The 15,365-nt window shown below is 45.6% G+C and overlaps 1 protein-coding gene across 6 annotated transcripts in view; it reads left to right on the top strand.

The window, feature by feature from the left end:
- Positions 1 to 15,365, top strand: part of CRACR2A (calcium release activated channel regulator 2A) — a 145,425-nt gene that overhangs the window by 127,555 nt on the left and 2,505 nt on the right. For all 6 annotated transcript variants that reach the window (XM_014548360.1, XM_014548359.1, XM_014548362.1 and 3 more), the window contains 4 exons: positions 1,328 to 1,409; positions 1,520 to 1,634; positions 12,579 to 12,680; positions 14,965 to 15,041. In XM_014548360.1, coding sequence (XP_014403846.1) covers positions 1,328 to 1,409; positions 1,520 to 1,634; positions 12,579 to 12,680; positions 14,965 to 15,041 — 376 coding nt within the window. The remainder of the gene's footprint in view (positions 1 to 1,327; positions 1,410 to 1,519; positions 1,635 to 12,578; positions 12,681 to 14,964; positions 15,042 to 15,365) is intronic.

Genomic DNA, 15,365 nt, shown 5'->3' with positions numbered 1-15,365 from the left:
TATGTGCATGAGTATGTGTCACGGGGGAGCACTGTGATGATGGAGAGATAGCATATGAAAGTTAGAAATATCAAGCATTCTACCAATGGGTGAAATCACTCTTTTCTCTACCTAGAAAATGTACTGCTCCCTCTGCCCTCATCTGCAAAGCACAGGGCCTCTAGAGTCATTCTAGGGGTGATGACTCTGCCTCCTCTCCTCCACTCATGTGTCCATAATGCACTGGCCTTTGCCTGGGGACAGTGGCTGGGATGATCTTTTCCATTGGCTGCCTCTTTGTTGTCTGTTTTGTCACTTCTATCTTTTCCATGCAAGCTGCTATTGCTGTCCTCCCTTAGCCCTCCAGGGTCAGGACCTCAGAAGCTGGGCCCTTTTGGAGGTGGTAGGGGATACCCTCTGTTTCCAAGATTTGATACCTTAAGAGGGAAAGACTTTTTGAACCTCATTAAGCATTTGTGAACATTCTTAAATGATGGCGAGAGAGGAATGTCTGTTATCAAAGAACTTCTGAGGGCTGCTGTGGGCTCAGAATGTGTGTACCTGAGCTTGCTCCCTCTCTCTGTGGTCCATGACTTCAAGTGGGATTGCAGCGTCAGAGAGACCATTCCGAGTGGCCCAGTGGCTGGGATTAGGAGCTCTGATGTCACCTCAAGGGTGAATGCTGCCTTCATCCTCTTCTCTTGTAGCCCTCCCCCCACCTGCCACCCCTTCCTGCCCTCCTGCTCCCCCTGTTCCTCCCCTGGCTCTGTCACATACATTTGCATTGGCTGATGGAAGTCTGAAAGTATGATCCATACCCAGGGATATTTGAACTTTATTAGGGGAACATTGAAAATGATTTTAGGGAGAAAGGAAGGGAGGGAGGGAAGGAAAAAGGAAGGGAGGAAGGAAGGAAGGAAGGAAGGAAGGAAGGAAGGAAGGAAGGAAGGAAGGAAAGAAGGAAAGAAGGAAGGGCAAAGGGAGGAAGAAATTTAAGGACAGTCTTTCCTCCTCCTCCATCTTTGTGGTAAGAGAGTAAATTCATGAATAAAACAATGTCTTTGCATTGGCATATTGCTTTTACATTTGAACCTGATTGTAGTATCCCTAAGGAGGGTATGGATTATAGTACAGGGAGGAGCCTGAAGTTCAGAGAGGTTAAGTGATTTGATAATACGTAGCAGAGACAGAATCAGGCCCCACACCTCCCTGTCCAGTGCTCTGTCCATTTCCCCACATCGCCTCCCAGGAGCTACACAGGAGTTGTCATCCTTGACCTGATGTGATTCCAGACATGTTGGGGCATCATGTTCTTATTTGGAAGTAACAGGCCTGTTCCACCTTGCAGGCATCGATTACCGTGTGAAGATGGTACATGTGGGTGACTCTCAGGTGGCCCTGCAGCTGTGGGACACGGCCGGGCAGGAGAGGTGAGGAGTCATCCTGATGTAACACTGCCTCCTCCATTCCCCCCAGGGGCCGAAGGTTTGGGTTGCAAGGAAGGGCTGTGCTCCCTTGACCTGTGGCCCTTCAATGGCAGGTATCGTTGCATCACCCAGCAGTTCTTCAGAAAGGCCGATGGTGTCATCGTCATGTATGACCTCACAGCCAAACAGTCCTTCCTGTCGGTCCGGCAGTGGCTGAGCAGCGTGGAGGTGAGCTGGTGACCTTCCTGGGAGCACTATGAGGACCTCTTGCTTTTCTCTCTTCTCTGCCCATCTCCTGCCTGTTCCTCTGCTCTTTCAAAACCTTCTCCAGGAACAAACCGATTCACACATTTGTTTACCCAAGTGGCCAGTACCAAGCTAGCTACTGGGGACTCTAAAGTGACCAAGACAGATACAGTCCCTGCTCCTATGGGGCATAAAAAAATAGATTGTACCAATAATTATATCATTATGATTTCAATAAGAGCTATAAGTGAGTAGGACAGGATTAGAGGAGGAGCACAGAGTACAATGTCAAGGAAGGTGTCCCTAAGAAATGGGTGTTTAAACTGAGTTACAATTGTGCTGTTCCCCCACTCTCACCACCGCCTCCCCAAACCCCTGCATTTTCTAGCTTCAGCAGGCCCAGCTGTGCCCAGCCCAAAGTGACACCACACAGTGTTTTGAGGCCTCTGTCACAACCCTTCACAGGAGGGGAGGTTGACCCACAATATGAGGGCCCCAGGTTCACCCCAAAGTCACCCTAGGTGGGCCCACAAGCAACAGCACTCTTGTTTGAATTCTAGATTATCTCTGAGACACTACCTCTTGACTTATACTTGTGATATGTCCCTTTTAACTTCCTGACCATCTGCATGCTCTTCCTTTACCACTTAAATGCAAACTTTTCAAGGCCAATGGCAGAGTGGGCAAGCCACTTACTTCTTTTAATAGGGCCTTGCTGATTCATTTACAAAGCAATCAGGTAGGGTGTCCCATTTCCTTCCACCAGCAGAATTCATGCATTGTTCATTTATTTGTTCAAAACACTGCCAGCCACTCTCCTAGGATCTGGGAATTAGAGCAGCAGGTAGATGAAACAATGTCCCTGTCCTCACGAAGCTTACATTCAACCTCTATTCAAGCCCATTAGACCTTCCGTGGACCCCTTACTTATTTACCACACTGACACATTGCTGTAAAGGACATAGTTCCCAGCGTGGATCTGTGCTGCATGCACTCTGTGCCTCCTGGGAACTGAAACTGCATCTTTGTCATAGTAACAAAGTGCTTACAGGGGGCCTCACAGAACTAGAGCTCAACCCATATTTGATGCCTGAATGGATGCTATATCATTGTGCAATCAGAATCCTGGAGTTGTCCATTTCTTCATCCTTTTGGCCCTAATATCTATGATTCCTCCCACCAAAATCTGTTGCTCTTATAGTTTGGACTGGCTGTGCCACTTCTTTCTCTACTCTTTTAGTTCTTTCTTCTTTCTTTTTTTTTTCTAAGAGAGAAGGAAAGGGAGAGAGAGAGATAGAAACATCGATATGAGAGGGAGACATTGATTGACTGCCTCCTGCACACCCCTACTGGGGCTCAATTCTGCAACCTGGGTATTGTACCTTGGCCAGGAATTGAACCAGAAACCTTTTGGTGCATGGGATAATGCCCAACCAACTGAGCCTCACTGGGCAGGGCTCCTTTCTCTACTCTTAATCCCCATCCTTCTCATTTCCCCCCAAATAAAGAACAAGAATGGAAGTCAGATTCTTGGGTTTCTCAGAAATTTGCTTAATACAAATTCTTTCTTAAAATCTTTGAGCCTAAAAACAGTTATAATAGAGAAAATGTACATGTTGAGATGTAGTGAATGGCTCTACACCAAGCTATTAATGGAAACAAATGGTATGGGTCATCTGGAAGTGGATCTTATTTGAACTTTGGGATTTCAGACATGACTTTTCTTTGACAGCACCAGTGATTTATATTCCTCATTGAAGTTAAGCACCAGAGACTTTAGTGCTTACCTGATACAGTGGTTTTCAAACTTTCTCTGGTGGAACCCTAGAAGCAGAGTGACACTCCTAGGGACAGAGGCAGGGCATGGAAAGGTATAACCATCACAGTTCTGGGCCCTCGTCCCCTCTGTCAGTCAGAGCCACTGTAGTTCTTTCAGTCTGGTATATTGGAGGTGCTGGTACAATTTTGCTAGGTAAGAAGGTTTCCCTTTGAAAATCACTAATCTAAGACAGCCATCTCATTTTCAAACTAAGATGTTGAGGATATGCCTTGGTCAGGTGGCTCAGTTGGTTAGATCATCGTCTCATACACCAAAAGGTTGTGGGTTTGGTTCCTGGTCAGGGCATATACCCAGGTTTTGGGTTCAATCCCAAGTTGGTGCGAGTATGGGAGGCAACTGATCACTATTCTCTCTCACATAGATGTTTCCCTCTCTCCCTTTCTCTCTCTCAAAATCAATAAGAAACATATCCTCAGGTGAGAATTAAAAAAAAAGAAAGAAATTGGGGCCATAACTTTGAGGGGAGTGGGGGAAGGTCAGCCATTCTTTTTCTAGCCACAAACATTTTTTTGATATTTTAGTTTTCCAAGTACAGTTTACATACAATATTGAATTAGTTTCAGGTGTACAACATAGTGATTAGACACTTATATTCCTTAAAAAGTGATCATCCTGATAAGTCTAGTACCCACCTGTCACCACACGTAGTCTGTTCTCTGTATCTATTAGTCTATTTCTGTATTGTTTGTTTGTTTATGTTGTTCTTTAGATTCCACATAAAAGTGAAATCATATGTAATTTATCTTTTGCTGTCTGACTTATTTCATTCCGCATAGTAATACCCTCTAGACCAGGGGTGGGCAAACTTTTTGACTCGAGGGCCACAATGGGTTCTTAAACTGGACCGGAGGGCCGGAACAAAAGCATGGATGGAGTGTTTGTGTGAACTAATATAAATTCAAAGTAAACATCATTACATAAAAGGGTACGGTCTTTTTTTTTTTTTAGTTTTATTCATTTCAAACGGGCCGGATTCGGCCCACGGGCCGTAGTTTGCCCACGGCTGCTCTAGACCCATTCATGTTGTCTCAAATGACAGGATTTCATTTCTTTTTATGTCTGAGTAATATTCCATGTATATATGTACCACATCTTCTTTATCCATTTGTCTCTTGATGGACACTTAGGTTGCTTCCATATCTTGGCTATCCTATATAATAAAGAGGTAATATGCAAATTGACTGCCATGCCCTCACACAAGATGGCTGCCCCCATATCATCACAAGATGGCTGCCAAAAGATGGCCAGCATGGGAGGGCAGTTGTGGGCAACCAGGCCAGCAGGGGAGGGCAGTTGGGGGCAATCAGGCTGGCAGGGAAATAGACATCGATCAAACTGGCAGGGGAGTGGTTAGGGGGTGATTAGGCTGGCAGGCAGAAGCAGTTAGGGTTAATCAGGCAGACAGGCAGGTGAGTGGTTGGGAGCCAGCAGTCCCGGATTGTGAGAGGGATGTCCCTGTGGGATTGGGCCTAAACTGGCAGTCGGACATCCCCCAAGGGGTCCCAGATTGGAGAGGGTGCAGGCTGGGCTGAGGGACACCCCTCCCCCAGTGCTGAATTTCATGCACCAGGCCTCTAGTTATAAATAATGCTCAATGAACATTGGGGTGCATATATTCTTTTGAGTTAGTGTTTTGAATTAGTGTTATGTACCTGAAGTTGAAACATTGGGGTCATAAGGAAGTTCTATTTTTAATTTTTTACAGACCCTCCATACGGTTTTCCACAGTGGCTGCACCAGTCTGCATTCTCACCAACAGTGCACAGGGGTTTCCTTTTCTTCACATCCTCACCAATGCTTGTTGTTTATTGATTTATTGATGATTGCCATTCTGACAGGTGTGAGGTGATAGCTCGTTGTGGTTTTAATTTGCATTTCCTTGATAATTAGTGAAATTGAGGATCTTTGCTTTTGTGTATTGGCCATCTGTGTTTCCTCTTTGGAGAAATGTCTATTCAGGTCCTCTGCCCATTTTTTTAACTGGATTGTTTGTGGTTTTTTTGGTGTGAGGTTGTATAAGTTCCTTATAATTTTTGGATATTAACCCCTTTTCAGATGTATCATTGGCTAATATCTTCTCCCATCCAGTAGTTTGTCTTTTTCTTTTGTTGATGGTTTCCTTTACTGTATACAAACGTTTTATTTTTATGTAGTCCCATTTGTTTATTTTTTCTTTTGTTTCCCTTGCCCAAGGAGACATATAAAAAAAAAATATTGCTAAGAGTAATGTCAAAGAGTTTATTTTCTATGTTTTCTTCTGGGATTTTTATATTTCAGTCTTACATTTAAGTCTTCAATCCATTTTGAGTTTATTCTTATAAGAAAATGATTTTCATTCTTTTGCATGTATCTCTCTCCAGTTTTCTCAACACCATTTATTGAAGAGACTGCCTTTACCCCATTGTATATTCTTATTTCTTTGTCATAGATTAATTGACAATATAGATGTGGGTTTATTTCTGGGCTTTCTATTTTGTTCCATTGCTCTGAGTCTGTTTTGGTGCCCGTACCATGCGGTGTTGATTACTGTAACCTGTAGTATAATTTGAAATTAGATAGCATGATACTTCCAACTATGTTCTTCTTTGCCAAGATTGTTTTGGCTATTCAGGGTCTTTTGTGGTTCTATGTAAATTTTAGGATTATTTGTTCTAGTTCAGTGAAAAATGTCATTGGTATTTTGATAGTGATTACATTAAATCAGTAGCTTGCTTTAGGTAGTATGGACATTTTAACAATGTTAGCTCTTTCTGTTCATAAGCATGGTATATGCTTCCATTTATTTGTATCTTCTTTCATTTCTTTCTTCATTATCTCATAATTTTCTGAGTATAGGTCTTTTACCTTCCTGGTTAAATTTATTCCTAGGTATTTTATTGTATTTGATGCAATTATAAATGGGATTGTTTTCTTAATTTCTACTTCTGATCATTCATTATTCGTGTATAAAAATGAATCATTTTTGAATATTAATCTTGTATCCTGCTATTTTACTGAATTTATTTATTAGTTTTGATAGGTTTTTCTGGGTATAATCTTTAGAGTTCTCTAGGTATGGTATCATATCATCTTTAAATAATGACAACTTAACTTCTTCCTTTACAATTTGTATGCCTTTTATTTCTTTCTCTTGTCTGATTGCTGTGGCTAGGACTTCTAATACTATGTTGCATAAAAGTGGTGAAAATAGACATTCTTGTCTTGTTTCTGATCTTAAAGAGAAAGGTTTTGGCTTTTTATCATTGAATATGATGTTATCTGTGAGTTTGTCATATATATCCCAGCCACAAACATTTAATTGTCCCTAAATATCTATATTTGATATATACTAGAGCTGGGTAGAGGAATTTTAAACAGTCTGGGATTAATAGGGATAAATGGAGTCAAATTCATGGGACTTCCCTCTCTGCCATCATTAGGAAGGTGTAGTTACTAAGTCTCCTGTTTAGCACAGAGAGCCTGTGACTTAGCAGGAGAAGTAGAAGATCAGGTTGAATTTGGTGCTGATGGTAGAGGTGAAGAAATATTAGAGGGCATCATCACAGCTTGAAGCATAAGTTCAGTCATTCTTCAGAAAAACTATGCCATGTGCTGTTCCTTATGGGGTGGGGCTGAAAGCATTGTCAGCATGGGCCCATCAGGAGTCCCCATGGAGCCCTGATGCCTCTATGGGCTCAGAAGCCAAGCTGAGATGGCAGTTCTTTATGTGGTTAATTCAGAATTATCTGTGTGTGGATGGGCCTTTTTATACAATTTGTAGTTTGAGTTCTCCTTTTTTAAAATTAGCAAAAGATATAGCTAAACTCTCAATGACTATCCCAAACCTAGATGAACATCAGGATCACCTGTGGAGCTATCAAACAAAACAGATGTCAGGGCCTTCTCTCCCAGACAGAATGACTCAGGGCCTGGAAATGTAAAAATAAATAGATAACACCTTCCCAAGTGACTCTCAGCCATCATGGTTCCCAGCCTGACAAGCGTTTCTCCAACTCTAATAGGCCTAGAAGTGCCTGGACATCTTGTTAAGATGCGGAATCTGACTCAGCAGGTCTGGGCTGGGCCTGAGATGCTGCATTTCTAACACGTGGTCAGAGGAGGTTGATGCTGCTGGTCTAGGGACCACACTTTGAGAAGCAAGCCTCTAAATCTTATTCAAAGATGTTCATGCCCTTCAATGAGAATTTTCTGAGCTTCTCCCACATGTCCAGCACCCACGAGGCACTCCTGAGGACTCAGTATGAGGCACCCAGCTGGGTGGCCCAGGGTTTTGAGAGCAAGTGCAGAAGGCTGTGTCAGATGGCAGACAGCGTGGTGAAGGTGTGGCACAGTGGCATCATAAATGTGATAATTCTCAAGATTCTTGAAAAGCTAACTCATTCTGCCGTGGCAACCAGCAATCAGAGGTGTCAGGCGATAGATTAAAACTTGACACCTAATTTGATTGGAGAGGAACTGAAGATAACAAGTACTTTATATTTGTGAAGCACCTTATTTTTCCACGGAGCTCCAAGCATGCTGCCTACTCCCTCACCTGGGGAAGGGAGGGTGGAGGGGAGCTTTAATAACAGGCTGCAGGTTCTAAAGCCGTATTATTAAGTGAATGCTGGCCAGCTGTTCTCAATGCCCCTTCCTCCCACAACCTGAAAAGCAGCCCAAGAATAAAGGGCTAAAATTGCCCCAGATTATACATAGCAAAGACTTACTCGTGGCAGAGGTTCTGTGGTTGGAACAGACTCTCAGGGGAGGTATGGAGCTCCCTGAAAAGGAAGGTCTTACCATCCCAGCTCAGCCATTTCTGGCCATGAAACTGTGGCCAGTCACACAATGAAGGAAGGAATCAGAGTCTCTGAAAGGTCCCTCCTGGCCCCCACATTCTACAAAGTATGACATTAGACTCTCTGGGGGCCACAGGATGGGTCAGAAGTGTTTGTGCATCAGAGGGACCCTAGAGGATCCTTCCAGCCCAGAGGGAACCAAAACCCTTTGTCTCAGAGAAGCACCTTGCTTTATGAGGTGGGAGCATCCTGTCCTGTGACTATTCTTCTTCCCCCCCATTCCCTCATCCTCCCTCATCCTCCCCACCTGGACAGCTTAACCCTGCCCGCAGGCCTGCAGAAGAGGCCCAAGCCAGGCCCAGACACACTCTGTTCTGTGCTGATACTCCTGCCCTTTTACATTTCCTACACACCTTATAGGAAATCAAAGCGGTTAGTCATTCCTGCCAACTCAGCATTCCCAACCCTCCCTACCTCCTTCTCATCTCTGCTGCTGGGACTGGCTTAACCAGTCCAATCTGAACAAGAAACTGGTTGAGCTGTAAGGGCCCCACATTTAGACCAGGGGACACACCAGACATCTGATGGCTTTGGGGCCCGTATCCAACAGAGAAAATAACATTTAGAATGAGCTTGAGTGGACTGGTATTTCCCCAAACCCAGATTTTTGGTCCTTGTGTCTGCATGTTGAACTTTTACTTTAGATCTTTTTGTCATTCCAGAGCACTATATTGTTAGATCTATAAGTCAAGGAAATGGAATATGACTGGTATCATTAAGCCTTTGAGCTGGAAAAAAAGGGGAAATTAATCCAATGCAGCCTCTTGCTATAGAGATGAGAAATCCTGAGATCCAGAGAGGAAGTGACTTGTCCAAAGGCACTCCGGCCTGTGAGACAGCACAGCCAGAACTAAAATCTAGGGCTTTGCTACTGCGTTATACTTCTTTCTCATCACATGGCCCATGGTTGAAATCTGCTTCTGAGAAAGAGGTGTTCATTTCTTTTTCAGTCCTGCCAGCTCTGGTCTCAAAGCAGAACCATTAGTTCTTCAGCAGAAAGGGGTCAGGCCCACTTTCCTCTCCTTTTGTGGACTGTTGGCTAATTCTCATTCTGTGATCTTTGTCATTGGTGACAATGTGCAACACAGAGCAAAAAATAGCAGATTTGTTCCCCACATTCCAAGCTAAGCTTGAAGTGCTGGCAGTTTAAACGAACTACACAAATAAATCTTGTTTTGACTCATAGTCAAGGGGGTGGATAAATATGGAAACCCCCAAGATATAATTTTACAGTCATTTTTTTCTTAGCATAACTGCAAGCTTTAATGTGCTGAGAAATTTTTGTTCTGGCTCCAGAGAGATAGCAGCACCCTCCCAGTTAAGTGCTTTTCTTGCCTCCCAGCAAATAGATGTACACACACACACACACACACACACACACACACACACACTCTACAACCAACCAAACCCAACAGCTGCACATTCGGAGCTAAATGTCAGTCCGCTGCTTCAAATTGACAGCCTTGTTATTTAAAATCAGAGATGCATAATCTTTTGAATTCCAACTAGTCTGTCTTCCAACAAGCTCAAGTTCACAGAAAGGCAACTAAAGTGATTGGAGGTGTAGAGAGGCTTCTGTATCTAAGTCAGAAGAGGGAAACCAGCTCTAGAGGCCTATTTCACAGCTCAGAGCAGAGAGGAGCGATTGGGGCGGGCCCCACAGGACAGCAGAGCCAGGTCTCCTACAGAGATTGTGTGCACGGCTAAGGGGCTTCAGTTCCTTCTGTCTGACCTGGCATGCCTATGGGACTTTACCAACATCTGTAGAAACATCAGCAGAGGTTGGGGGACCATAGATTTGTTCTCCAGAAGAGGTGAGCTTTGGACTTCATCAGGTGGATAATTATGAGCATCTTTGTGGCAAGCGATATATAGGCTGAAAACTTAATTATGTGTACAAAAAGGGTGGAGTTTAGGCAGAGGTTAAAGTGAGAGAGGACCATGAGACACCCACCCCAGCCCCAGCCCCTCCTCGTGGGTGGCCCTGTGTCAGAGACTGACTTGGGGCTGGAGTGACGTCCACTGGCTGCCCACGGTAGCACACTCTCCAGTGTTATGTGTGGTCTCACTTATTTTTGCCACATCTTTGGAGAGAAACCAAATTCTCCTTTATCAGTGGCAGGCCAGGGCCCCTGAGGGGGAGTGAGTTGTGCAGAATGTCTGTGTAACAGGGACAATGCAAAGAGCAGAAGGCACGGCTCCAGATGGGGAACTTCTGCCCCTTCTAAGCTCTTCTGTGTTTATATCCAGGAATTTCTTTTAAAAAGAAGACTGTCCCTTCTTTTCCCAAGGGGCACACTGCTGTGTGTGGTGCACAGGGCTCAGATGTCAGGCTTAGGACTGTTTCCTGCCTCATCAGATCCCCTCCTTCAGTACCCAGCATGCCCTTTAAAAGGGAGGAAACTGAGGCCACCATTCATACCAGATTGGGTAGGACTCCTGCCCTGGGATTTCAAGTCTGATGCTCATATTTTCAGAGTTTCCATGACAAGAAATCCCACAAGCCTTAGTCATTCCTCACACATAACTCTACAAATATCTCTCCTGTGCTCCAAGCAGCAAGCCCTTTGGCCCATCTCCTGCCTTCCTCCTCTTTTCTTCCTTTTCTGTATAAAACTCTTTGCCCAGGTTTCTGCGGCACAGCACAGTCAGAGAATGGGGGCATTCCCATTAGCGACACAGCATTCTTTATATGCCATAAGTGGGGTTTTCACTTGCAAATTATTAAATGCAATTCACTTAACACATCAACTACAGTGCACATAATTGAATCTATTTTGATGGGTCAGACGACAATGTAAGATCTTGTGCCTTTGAGTCACCATTACCAACATTATTTACCATCTTACCATGGATATGTGGAACACTGCTTTTAGAGAGTTCTAGTTAATGAGACACTAAATAGCAGAGAGTTTGTTGGAAATCAGAATTTAGAGGAAAATATTAGAGAATTGTGGGCCCATATACTAAAGGGCCCTCATAACTCAGTGACTTTGATGTTGAATGTTCTCTTGGACTCTCTGAGCCTCAAAATTCTCATTGAATAAATTTTTTCCTGACTGAACAGCAATAAAATTGAATTTATAGTTTAAGGAATCATTGAGGCTTAATTTCAAATGTAATTGCATTTAAACTTAAAATAGGTGTACCTATTGGATGGGCTTTGGACATTTATTTGGAATGGCAATGTAAAATAGCTGAATTATTGGCGAAACTATAACTGTTAGCTTCTTCTCCCACAGCCCCCTCTCTTTAGTACATTTAGCTACAATGAATAACTATTCTCTACCAAATTATGATCAGAAGCCCCTAATTAAATATCTCACAAGTAAAAATAACAACCTGCTTAAATGTGAACATTACCCTATGTCCTTACTAAATAGCTGTGTGGCCTGGGCCCTTTGCCCTCAGGAGAGGGACGGACGGTGCACCCATTTCACAGGGAGGATGCCGAGGCACAGGAACTCTGGGTGCACAGGCCCCTGCTGGTCTGCCGCAGCCACAAGAGGAGTAAATAGGGTTGACCCCTTGAATAATCCTGTCACTTCTGGCCCAAGAGGTGCAGTTGCTATGGCCACACAGTTCTTCCCACGCAGGGCTTCCTTCAGACCCAGAGTACCCAGTGACAAGGCTCTGCAGACCCACGTAGTGACCTCCATGAGGCACACAATAGTCATTTTCCCGGCACCGTGGACCCAATAGCATGAATCAGATTTGGACCCAACCCTCAGAGAGCTTACGTGCCCAATATGAAATGCCTGGAGATGCCACTTCTAACCCAGCAACCCCTAGAACAGCCCCAAATGACATTGCATTAATTCCTTTGGTTCATTCTTGTTAAGACTAAGTCTGGTCATGTAGGAATGGCCTCAGCGGGGTGTGAGCCCTGGAGAAGGACACATAGTTCAAATGTGCCCTCATCCTGATACCCACTCCCAGCACATCCCGGGGGTCTGCGTGTTCTGTCCAGCATCCAAGGAGAGTGGCGAGGGGGGAGGTCACTGCACTGACAGGGACTGGGGGTACCCAGAGGCACCCAGAGGTGGGCCTCGGGCACCTGGCAGAAGCCTTGTAAGCAGAGGCTGCCACAGAAGGTGGGTCTCAACTGTCAGGATGCCTCTGCTGTCACCTGGCCTATTGCAGCAGGAGGGCATTCGCAGCCGGATGTGTCTTTCCATCCAGCATTCCAAGCCTGCCCCCTGGTTCTCCCTGTGGATGCTTCTCTGAGTGGGGATGTCTGTTCCGCAGGAAGCTGTGGGGGACCGTATTCCTGTACTTCTGCTGGGCAATAAAATTGACAACGAGAAAGAGCGGGAAGTTCCCCGGGGCCTTGGAGAACAGCTGGCCAAGGTAAGAGCAGGCATTCCCATCTCTATGGACAGGGTGGCACCCAAGGCAGTTGGGCATGTGCCCCAGAGCCTTGGGGGGAACCTTCCCTGGAAGCCCGCTGGGAAGGAAGCGAGTGGGCAAGATAGGCGTCCAGCTCCTGTGCATGTGGAACTTTCCATGGGAGCCTCAGATTGTAAGTGGGAGTTGGCCAGGGATGACTAAGGTGTGGGGAATTTTCCCAAATTCTTTCCCTCAGAAGTCAGAATTAGAAATTCTTAGATAGTGAGAAGTTGGTTATTTTAGTCCCTATCTGATGCTCGAATCCCATCATCTGTGTTTCCACTTGACCGCCTCCCGGGATGGAACACTCACTCACGGCAAGGCTGGTCCTTCTTTGGATAGTTGTTTCCACTTGACCGCCTCCCGGGATGGAACACTCACAGCAAGGCTGGTCCTTCTTTGGACAGCTCTGTGGAGAGTGCATCCTGTCTGTCAGATTGAGCCTCAAAGCTGTGAACTCGAGACAAACGCAGGGCACACACTGGATGGCCTGCCGTCAAACAAGCAGCGGCCCGCTTGCCCAGGCCCAGAACCAACAAGGCTGGACGGAAATCAGGCAGCAAAACACGCCGTGCTCTCCCTGGGCTGCTCCAGCCCTCAGCGTAGTTTTCAGGGCACCGTGTGTCCGGAAAGATGGGGGTGCTGTTCGGCCAAGGATTCATCATTTTAGTGTGCTCAAGCTAAACAGAGGCTCGTGGCTCAGAGGCTGGGAAAACGGGCACAGATGGTAAGATCCAAGGAAAAAGAAGGAAGAAGGGCCTGTTAGGTGTTCCTATGGAGGGTCACCAAGCAGCTACATCCACAAGCCCTCATCCTCAATTCCAAAATCCAAAAAGCTTTGAAAACAAAGAGCGGTTTTGACTTCATCTGGCAGAAGAATCTGACCAGAACTGACATGCAGCTATTTATGGTCTCTGTGTGCCACACTCTGAATGAATATTCAAATGTTTCACTGAAGAAATATTAATATGCTTGGTTACAGGATGCTGTCCAGACCCACTGAGGGTACTATTTGATATCGTGTATACATGCATTATCTTTCTGAAACTCAAAATTTCTAGATTCTAAAATACAACTGGATCCAAGGATTTTGATTAAGGAACTGCAAGACCTATATTTTTATCATTCCATTTTCTTTTTCTTTCTTTTCTTTTTTTTCTTTCTTTCTATTTTTTTGTCAGTGAAACAAAACCAGGCTCAGAGAAATTAAGTGATTTATTCAAAGTATCACACAGGTTCTCAGTGTTGGGGTCTGTACTTGAGGCTGGAAGACAAACTGTGTCTTCCAATTTCAGGCCCTGTGCACATCCCCCACCTCCCCATGAAACCTTTGTTCTTCACAGACTGGCCAGGAGTCAGGGTCTGACTGAGGCGGGAGGGGCAGGGGTGAAGAGGGTGGAGGACAGAGCTGGGTCCGTGGGGTGTGCAGCAGGAAAGCTGAATTGGAAACAAGCATTTGCAGAGCCTCTTGATCTGCAGCCACAAAAGAAGTGTCCTCACTCAACTGCCTGTATCCCCACAGGACATCAGCCTCCAGGGCTCAGTGCCATTAGCACTGTCATGAGGAAGCAGGACAGCTATAAATGGGAGTGATAAATAGAAAATGATGAGCCTTGGCCAAGGCCCCACTGTGCTGTGTGTGCAGCCCAGCCTCTGCCTGGTGAAGGGATGGACAGCTGTCCATGCACCAGGGCTGACAGCCACCTGGAGTGCTAATTAACTGTGTGAAGGAGGATTCCTATGGGAGCCCTCAGTGACATCTGCCCCTAGGCCATGGCATGCCTGTGTCCTGGGAAAAGTATGCTGCTGGGAGCCCTGCCATTAACTAAAGACAGGGCTGGAGCAGGCAGGCCACTTATACCTTCTCTAGCCTCAGTCTTCCTGCCCATGAAGTGGGAAGAATGTTGCCCATCCTGGCCTCTGAGTCTTTGCCTGTCTGCATCACAGGCTGGTGTGAAAAGGAAATGAGTATACGCTTTACCAGAGAGTAATTAGAGGGAGTGTGAAGCACTAAGGCAGCTTATGGTTTTGTTGCTTCACAGTTGTTACAACTCACCTGGGAAATGGTTACAGAACTTCCCTGAGAAGACAGAAATCAACCTCTTAGAGAATGGCGAGGGGTGGAGGAATTGAAGGGGACTTGGAGAGGAAGCAGGGGTGTAGGTAGGTGCAGACAGGTGCTATCCCCTACCCCACAGTTCCCTCCAGCTCCCCTCCTTTTATCCCCTCTGTTTTATGATTCTAGGAGAACAATCTGATCTTCTATGAATGCAGTGCCTATTCTGGTCACAACACCAAAGAGTCCCTGCTCCATTTGGCCAGGTAGAGGACAGCTCCGCGGATGGGATGGGATGGGATGGGATGATGTGACTGCTTTGCTGGTCTGACAGGGACCACTGCATTCACCACCACGCCCCCACCTGGGACCTCACTGCATTCACCAACCCCACCTCCTATCCCAGACCTCACTGCACTCCCCATCACCCCACTCCCCACCTGCAGCCTCATCGCACTCACCACCACTCCCACACACCCCTACTCTCAACCTCACTGCATTCATCACCCCCCACACCCCTCACCCCCAATCTCACTGCATTCACCACCACCCCACCTCCCACCCCCAAGCTCACTGCATTCACCATCATC

Source organism: Myotis brandtii, unplaced genomic scaffold (genome assembly GCF_000412655.1).
Source record: "Myotis brandtii unplaced genomic scaffold, ASM41265v1 scaffold504, whole genome shotgun sequence".
NCBI classification, from domain to species: domain Eukaryota; kingdom Metazoa; phylum Chordata; class Mammalia; order Chiroptera; family Vespertilionidae; genus Myotis; species Myotis brandtii.
Note: the sequence above shows the minus strand (reverse complement) of the source record. Positions and strands in the feature narration are given on the sequence as shown.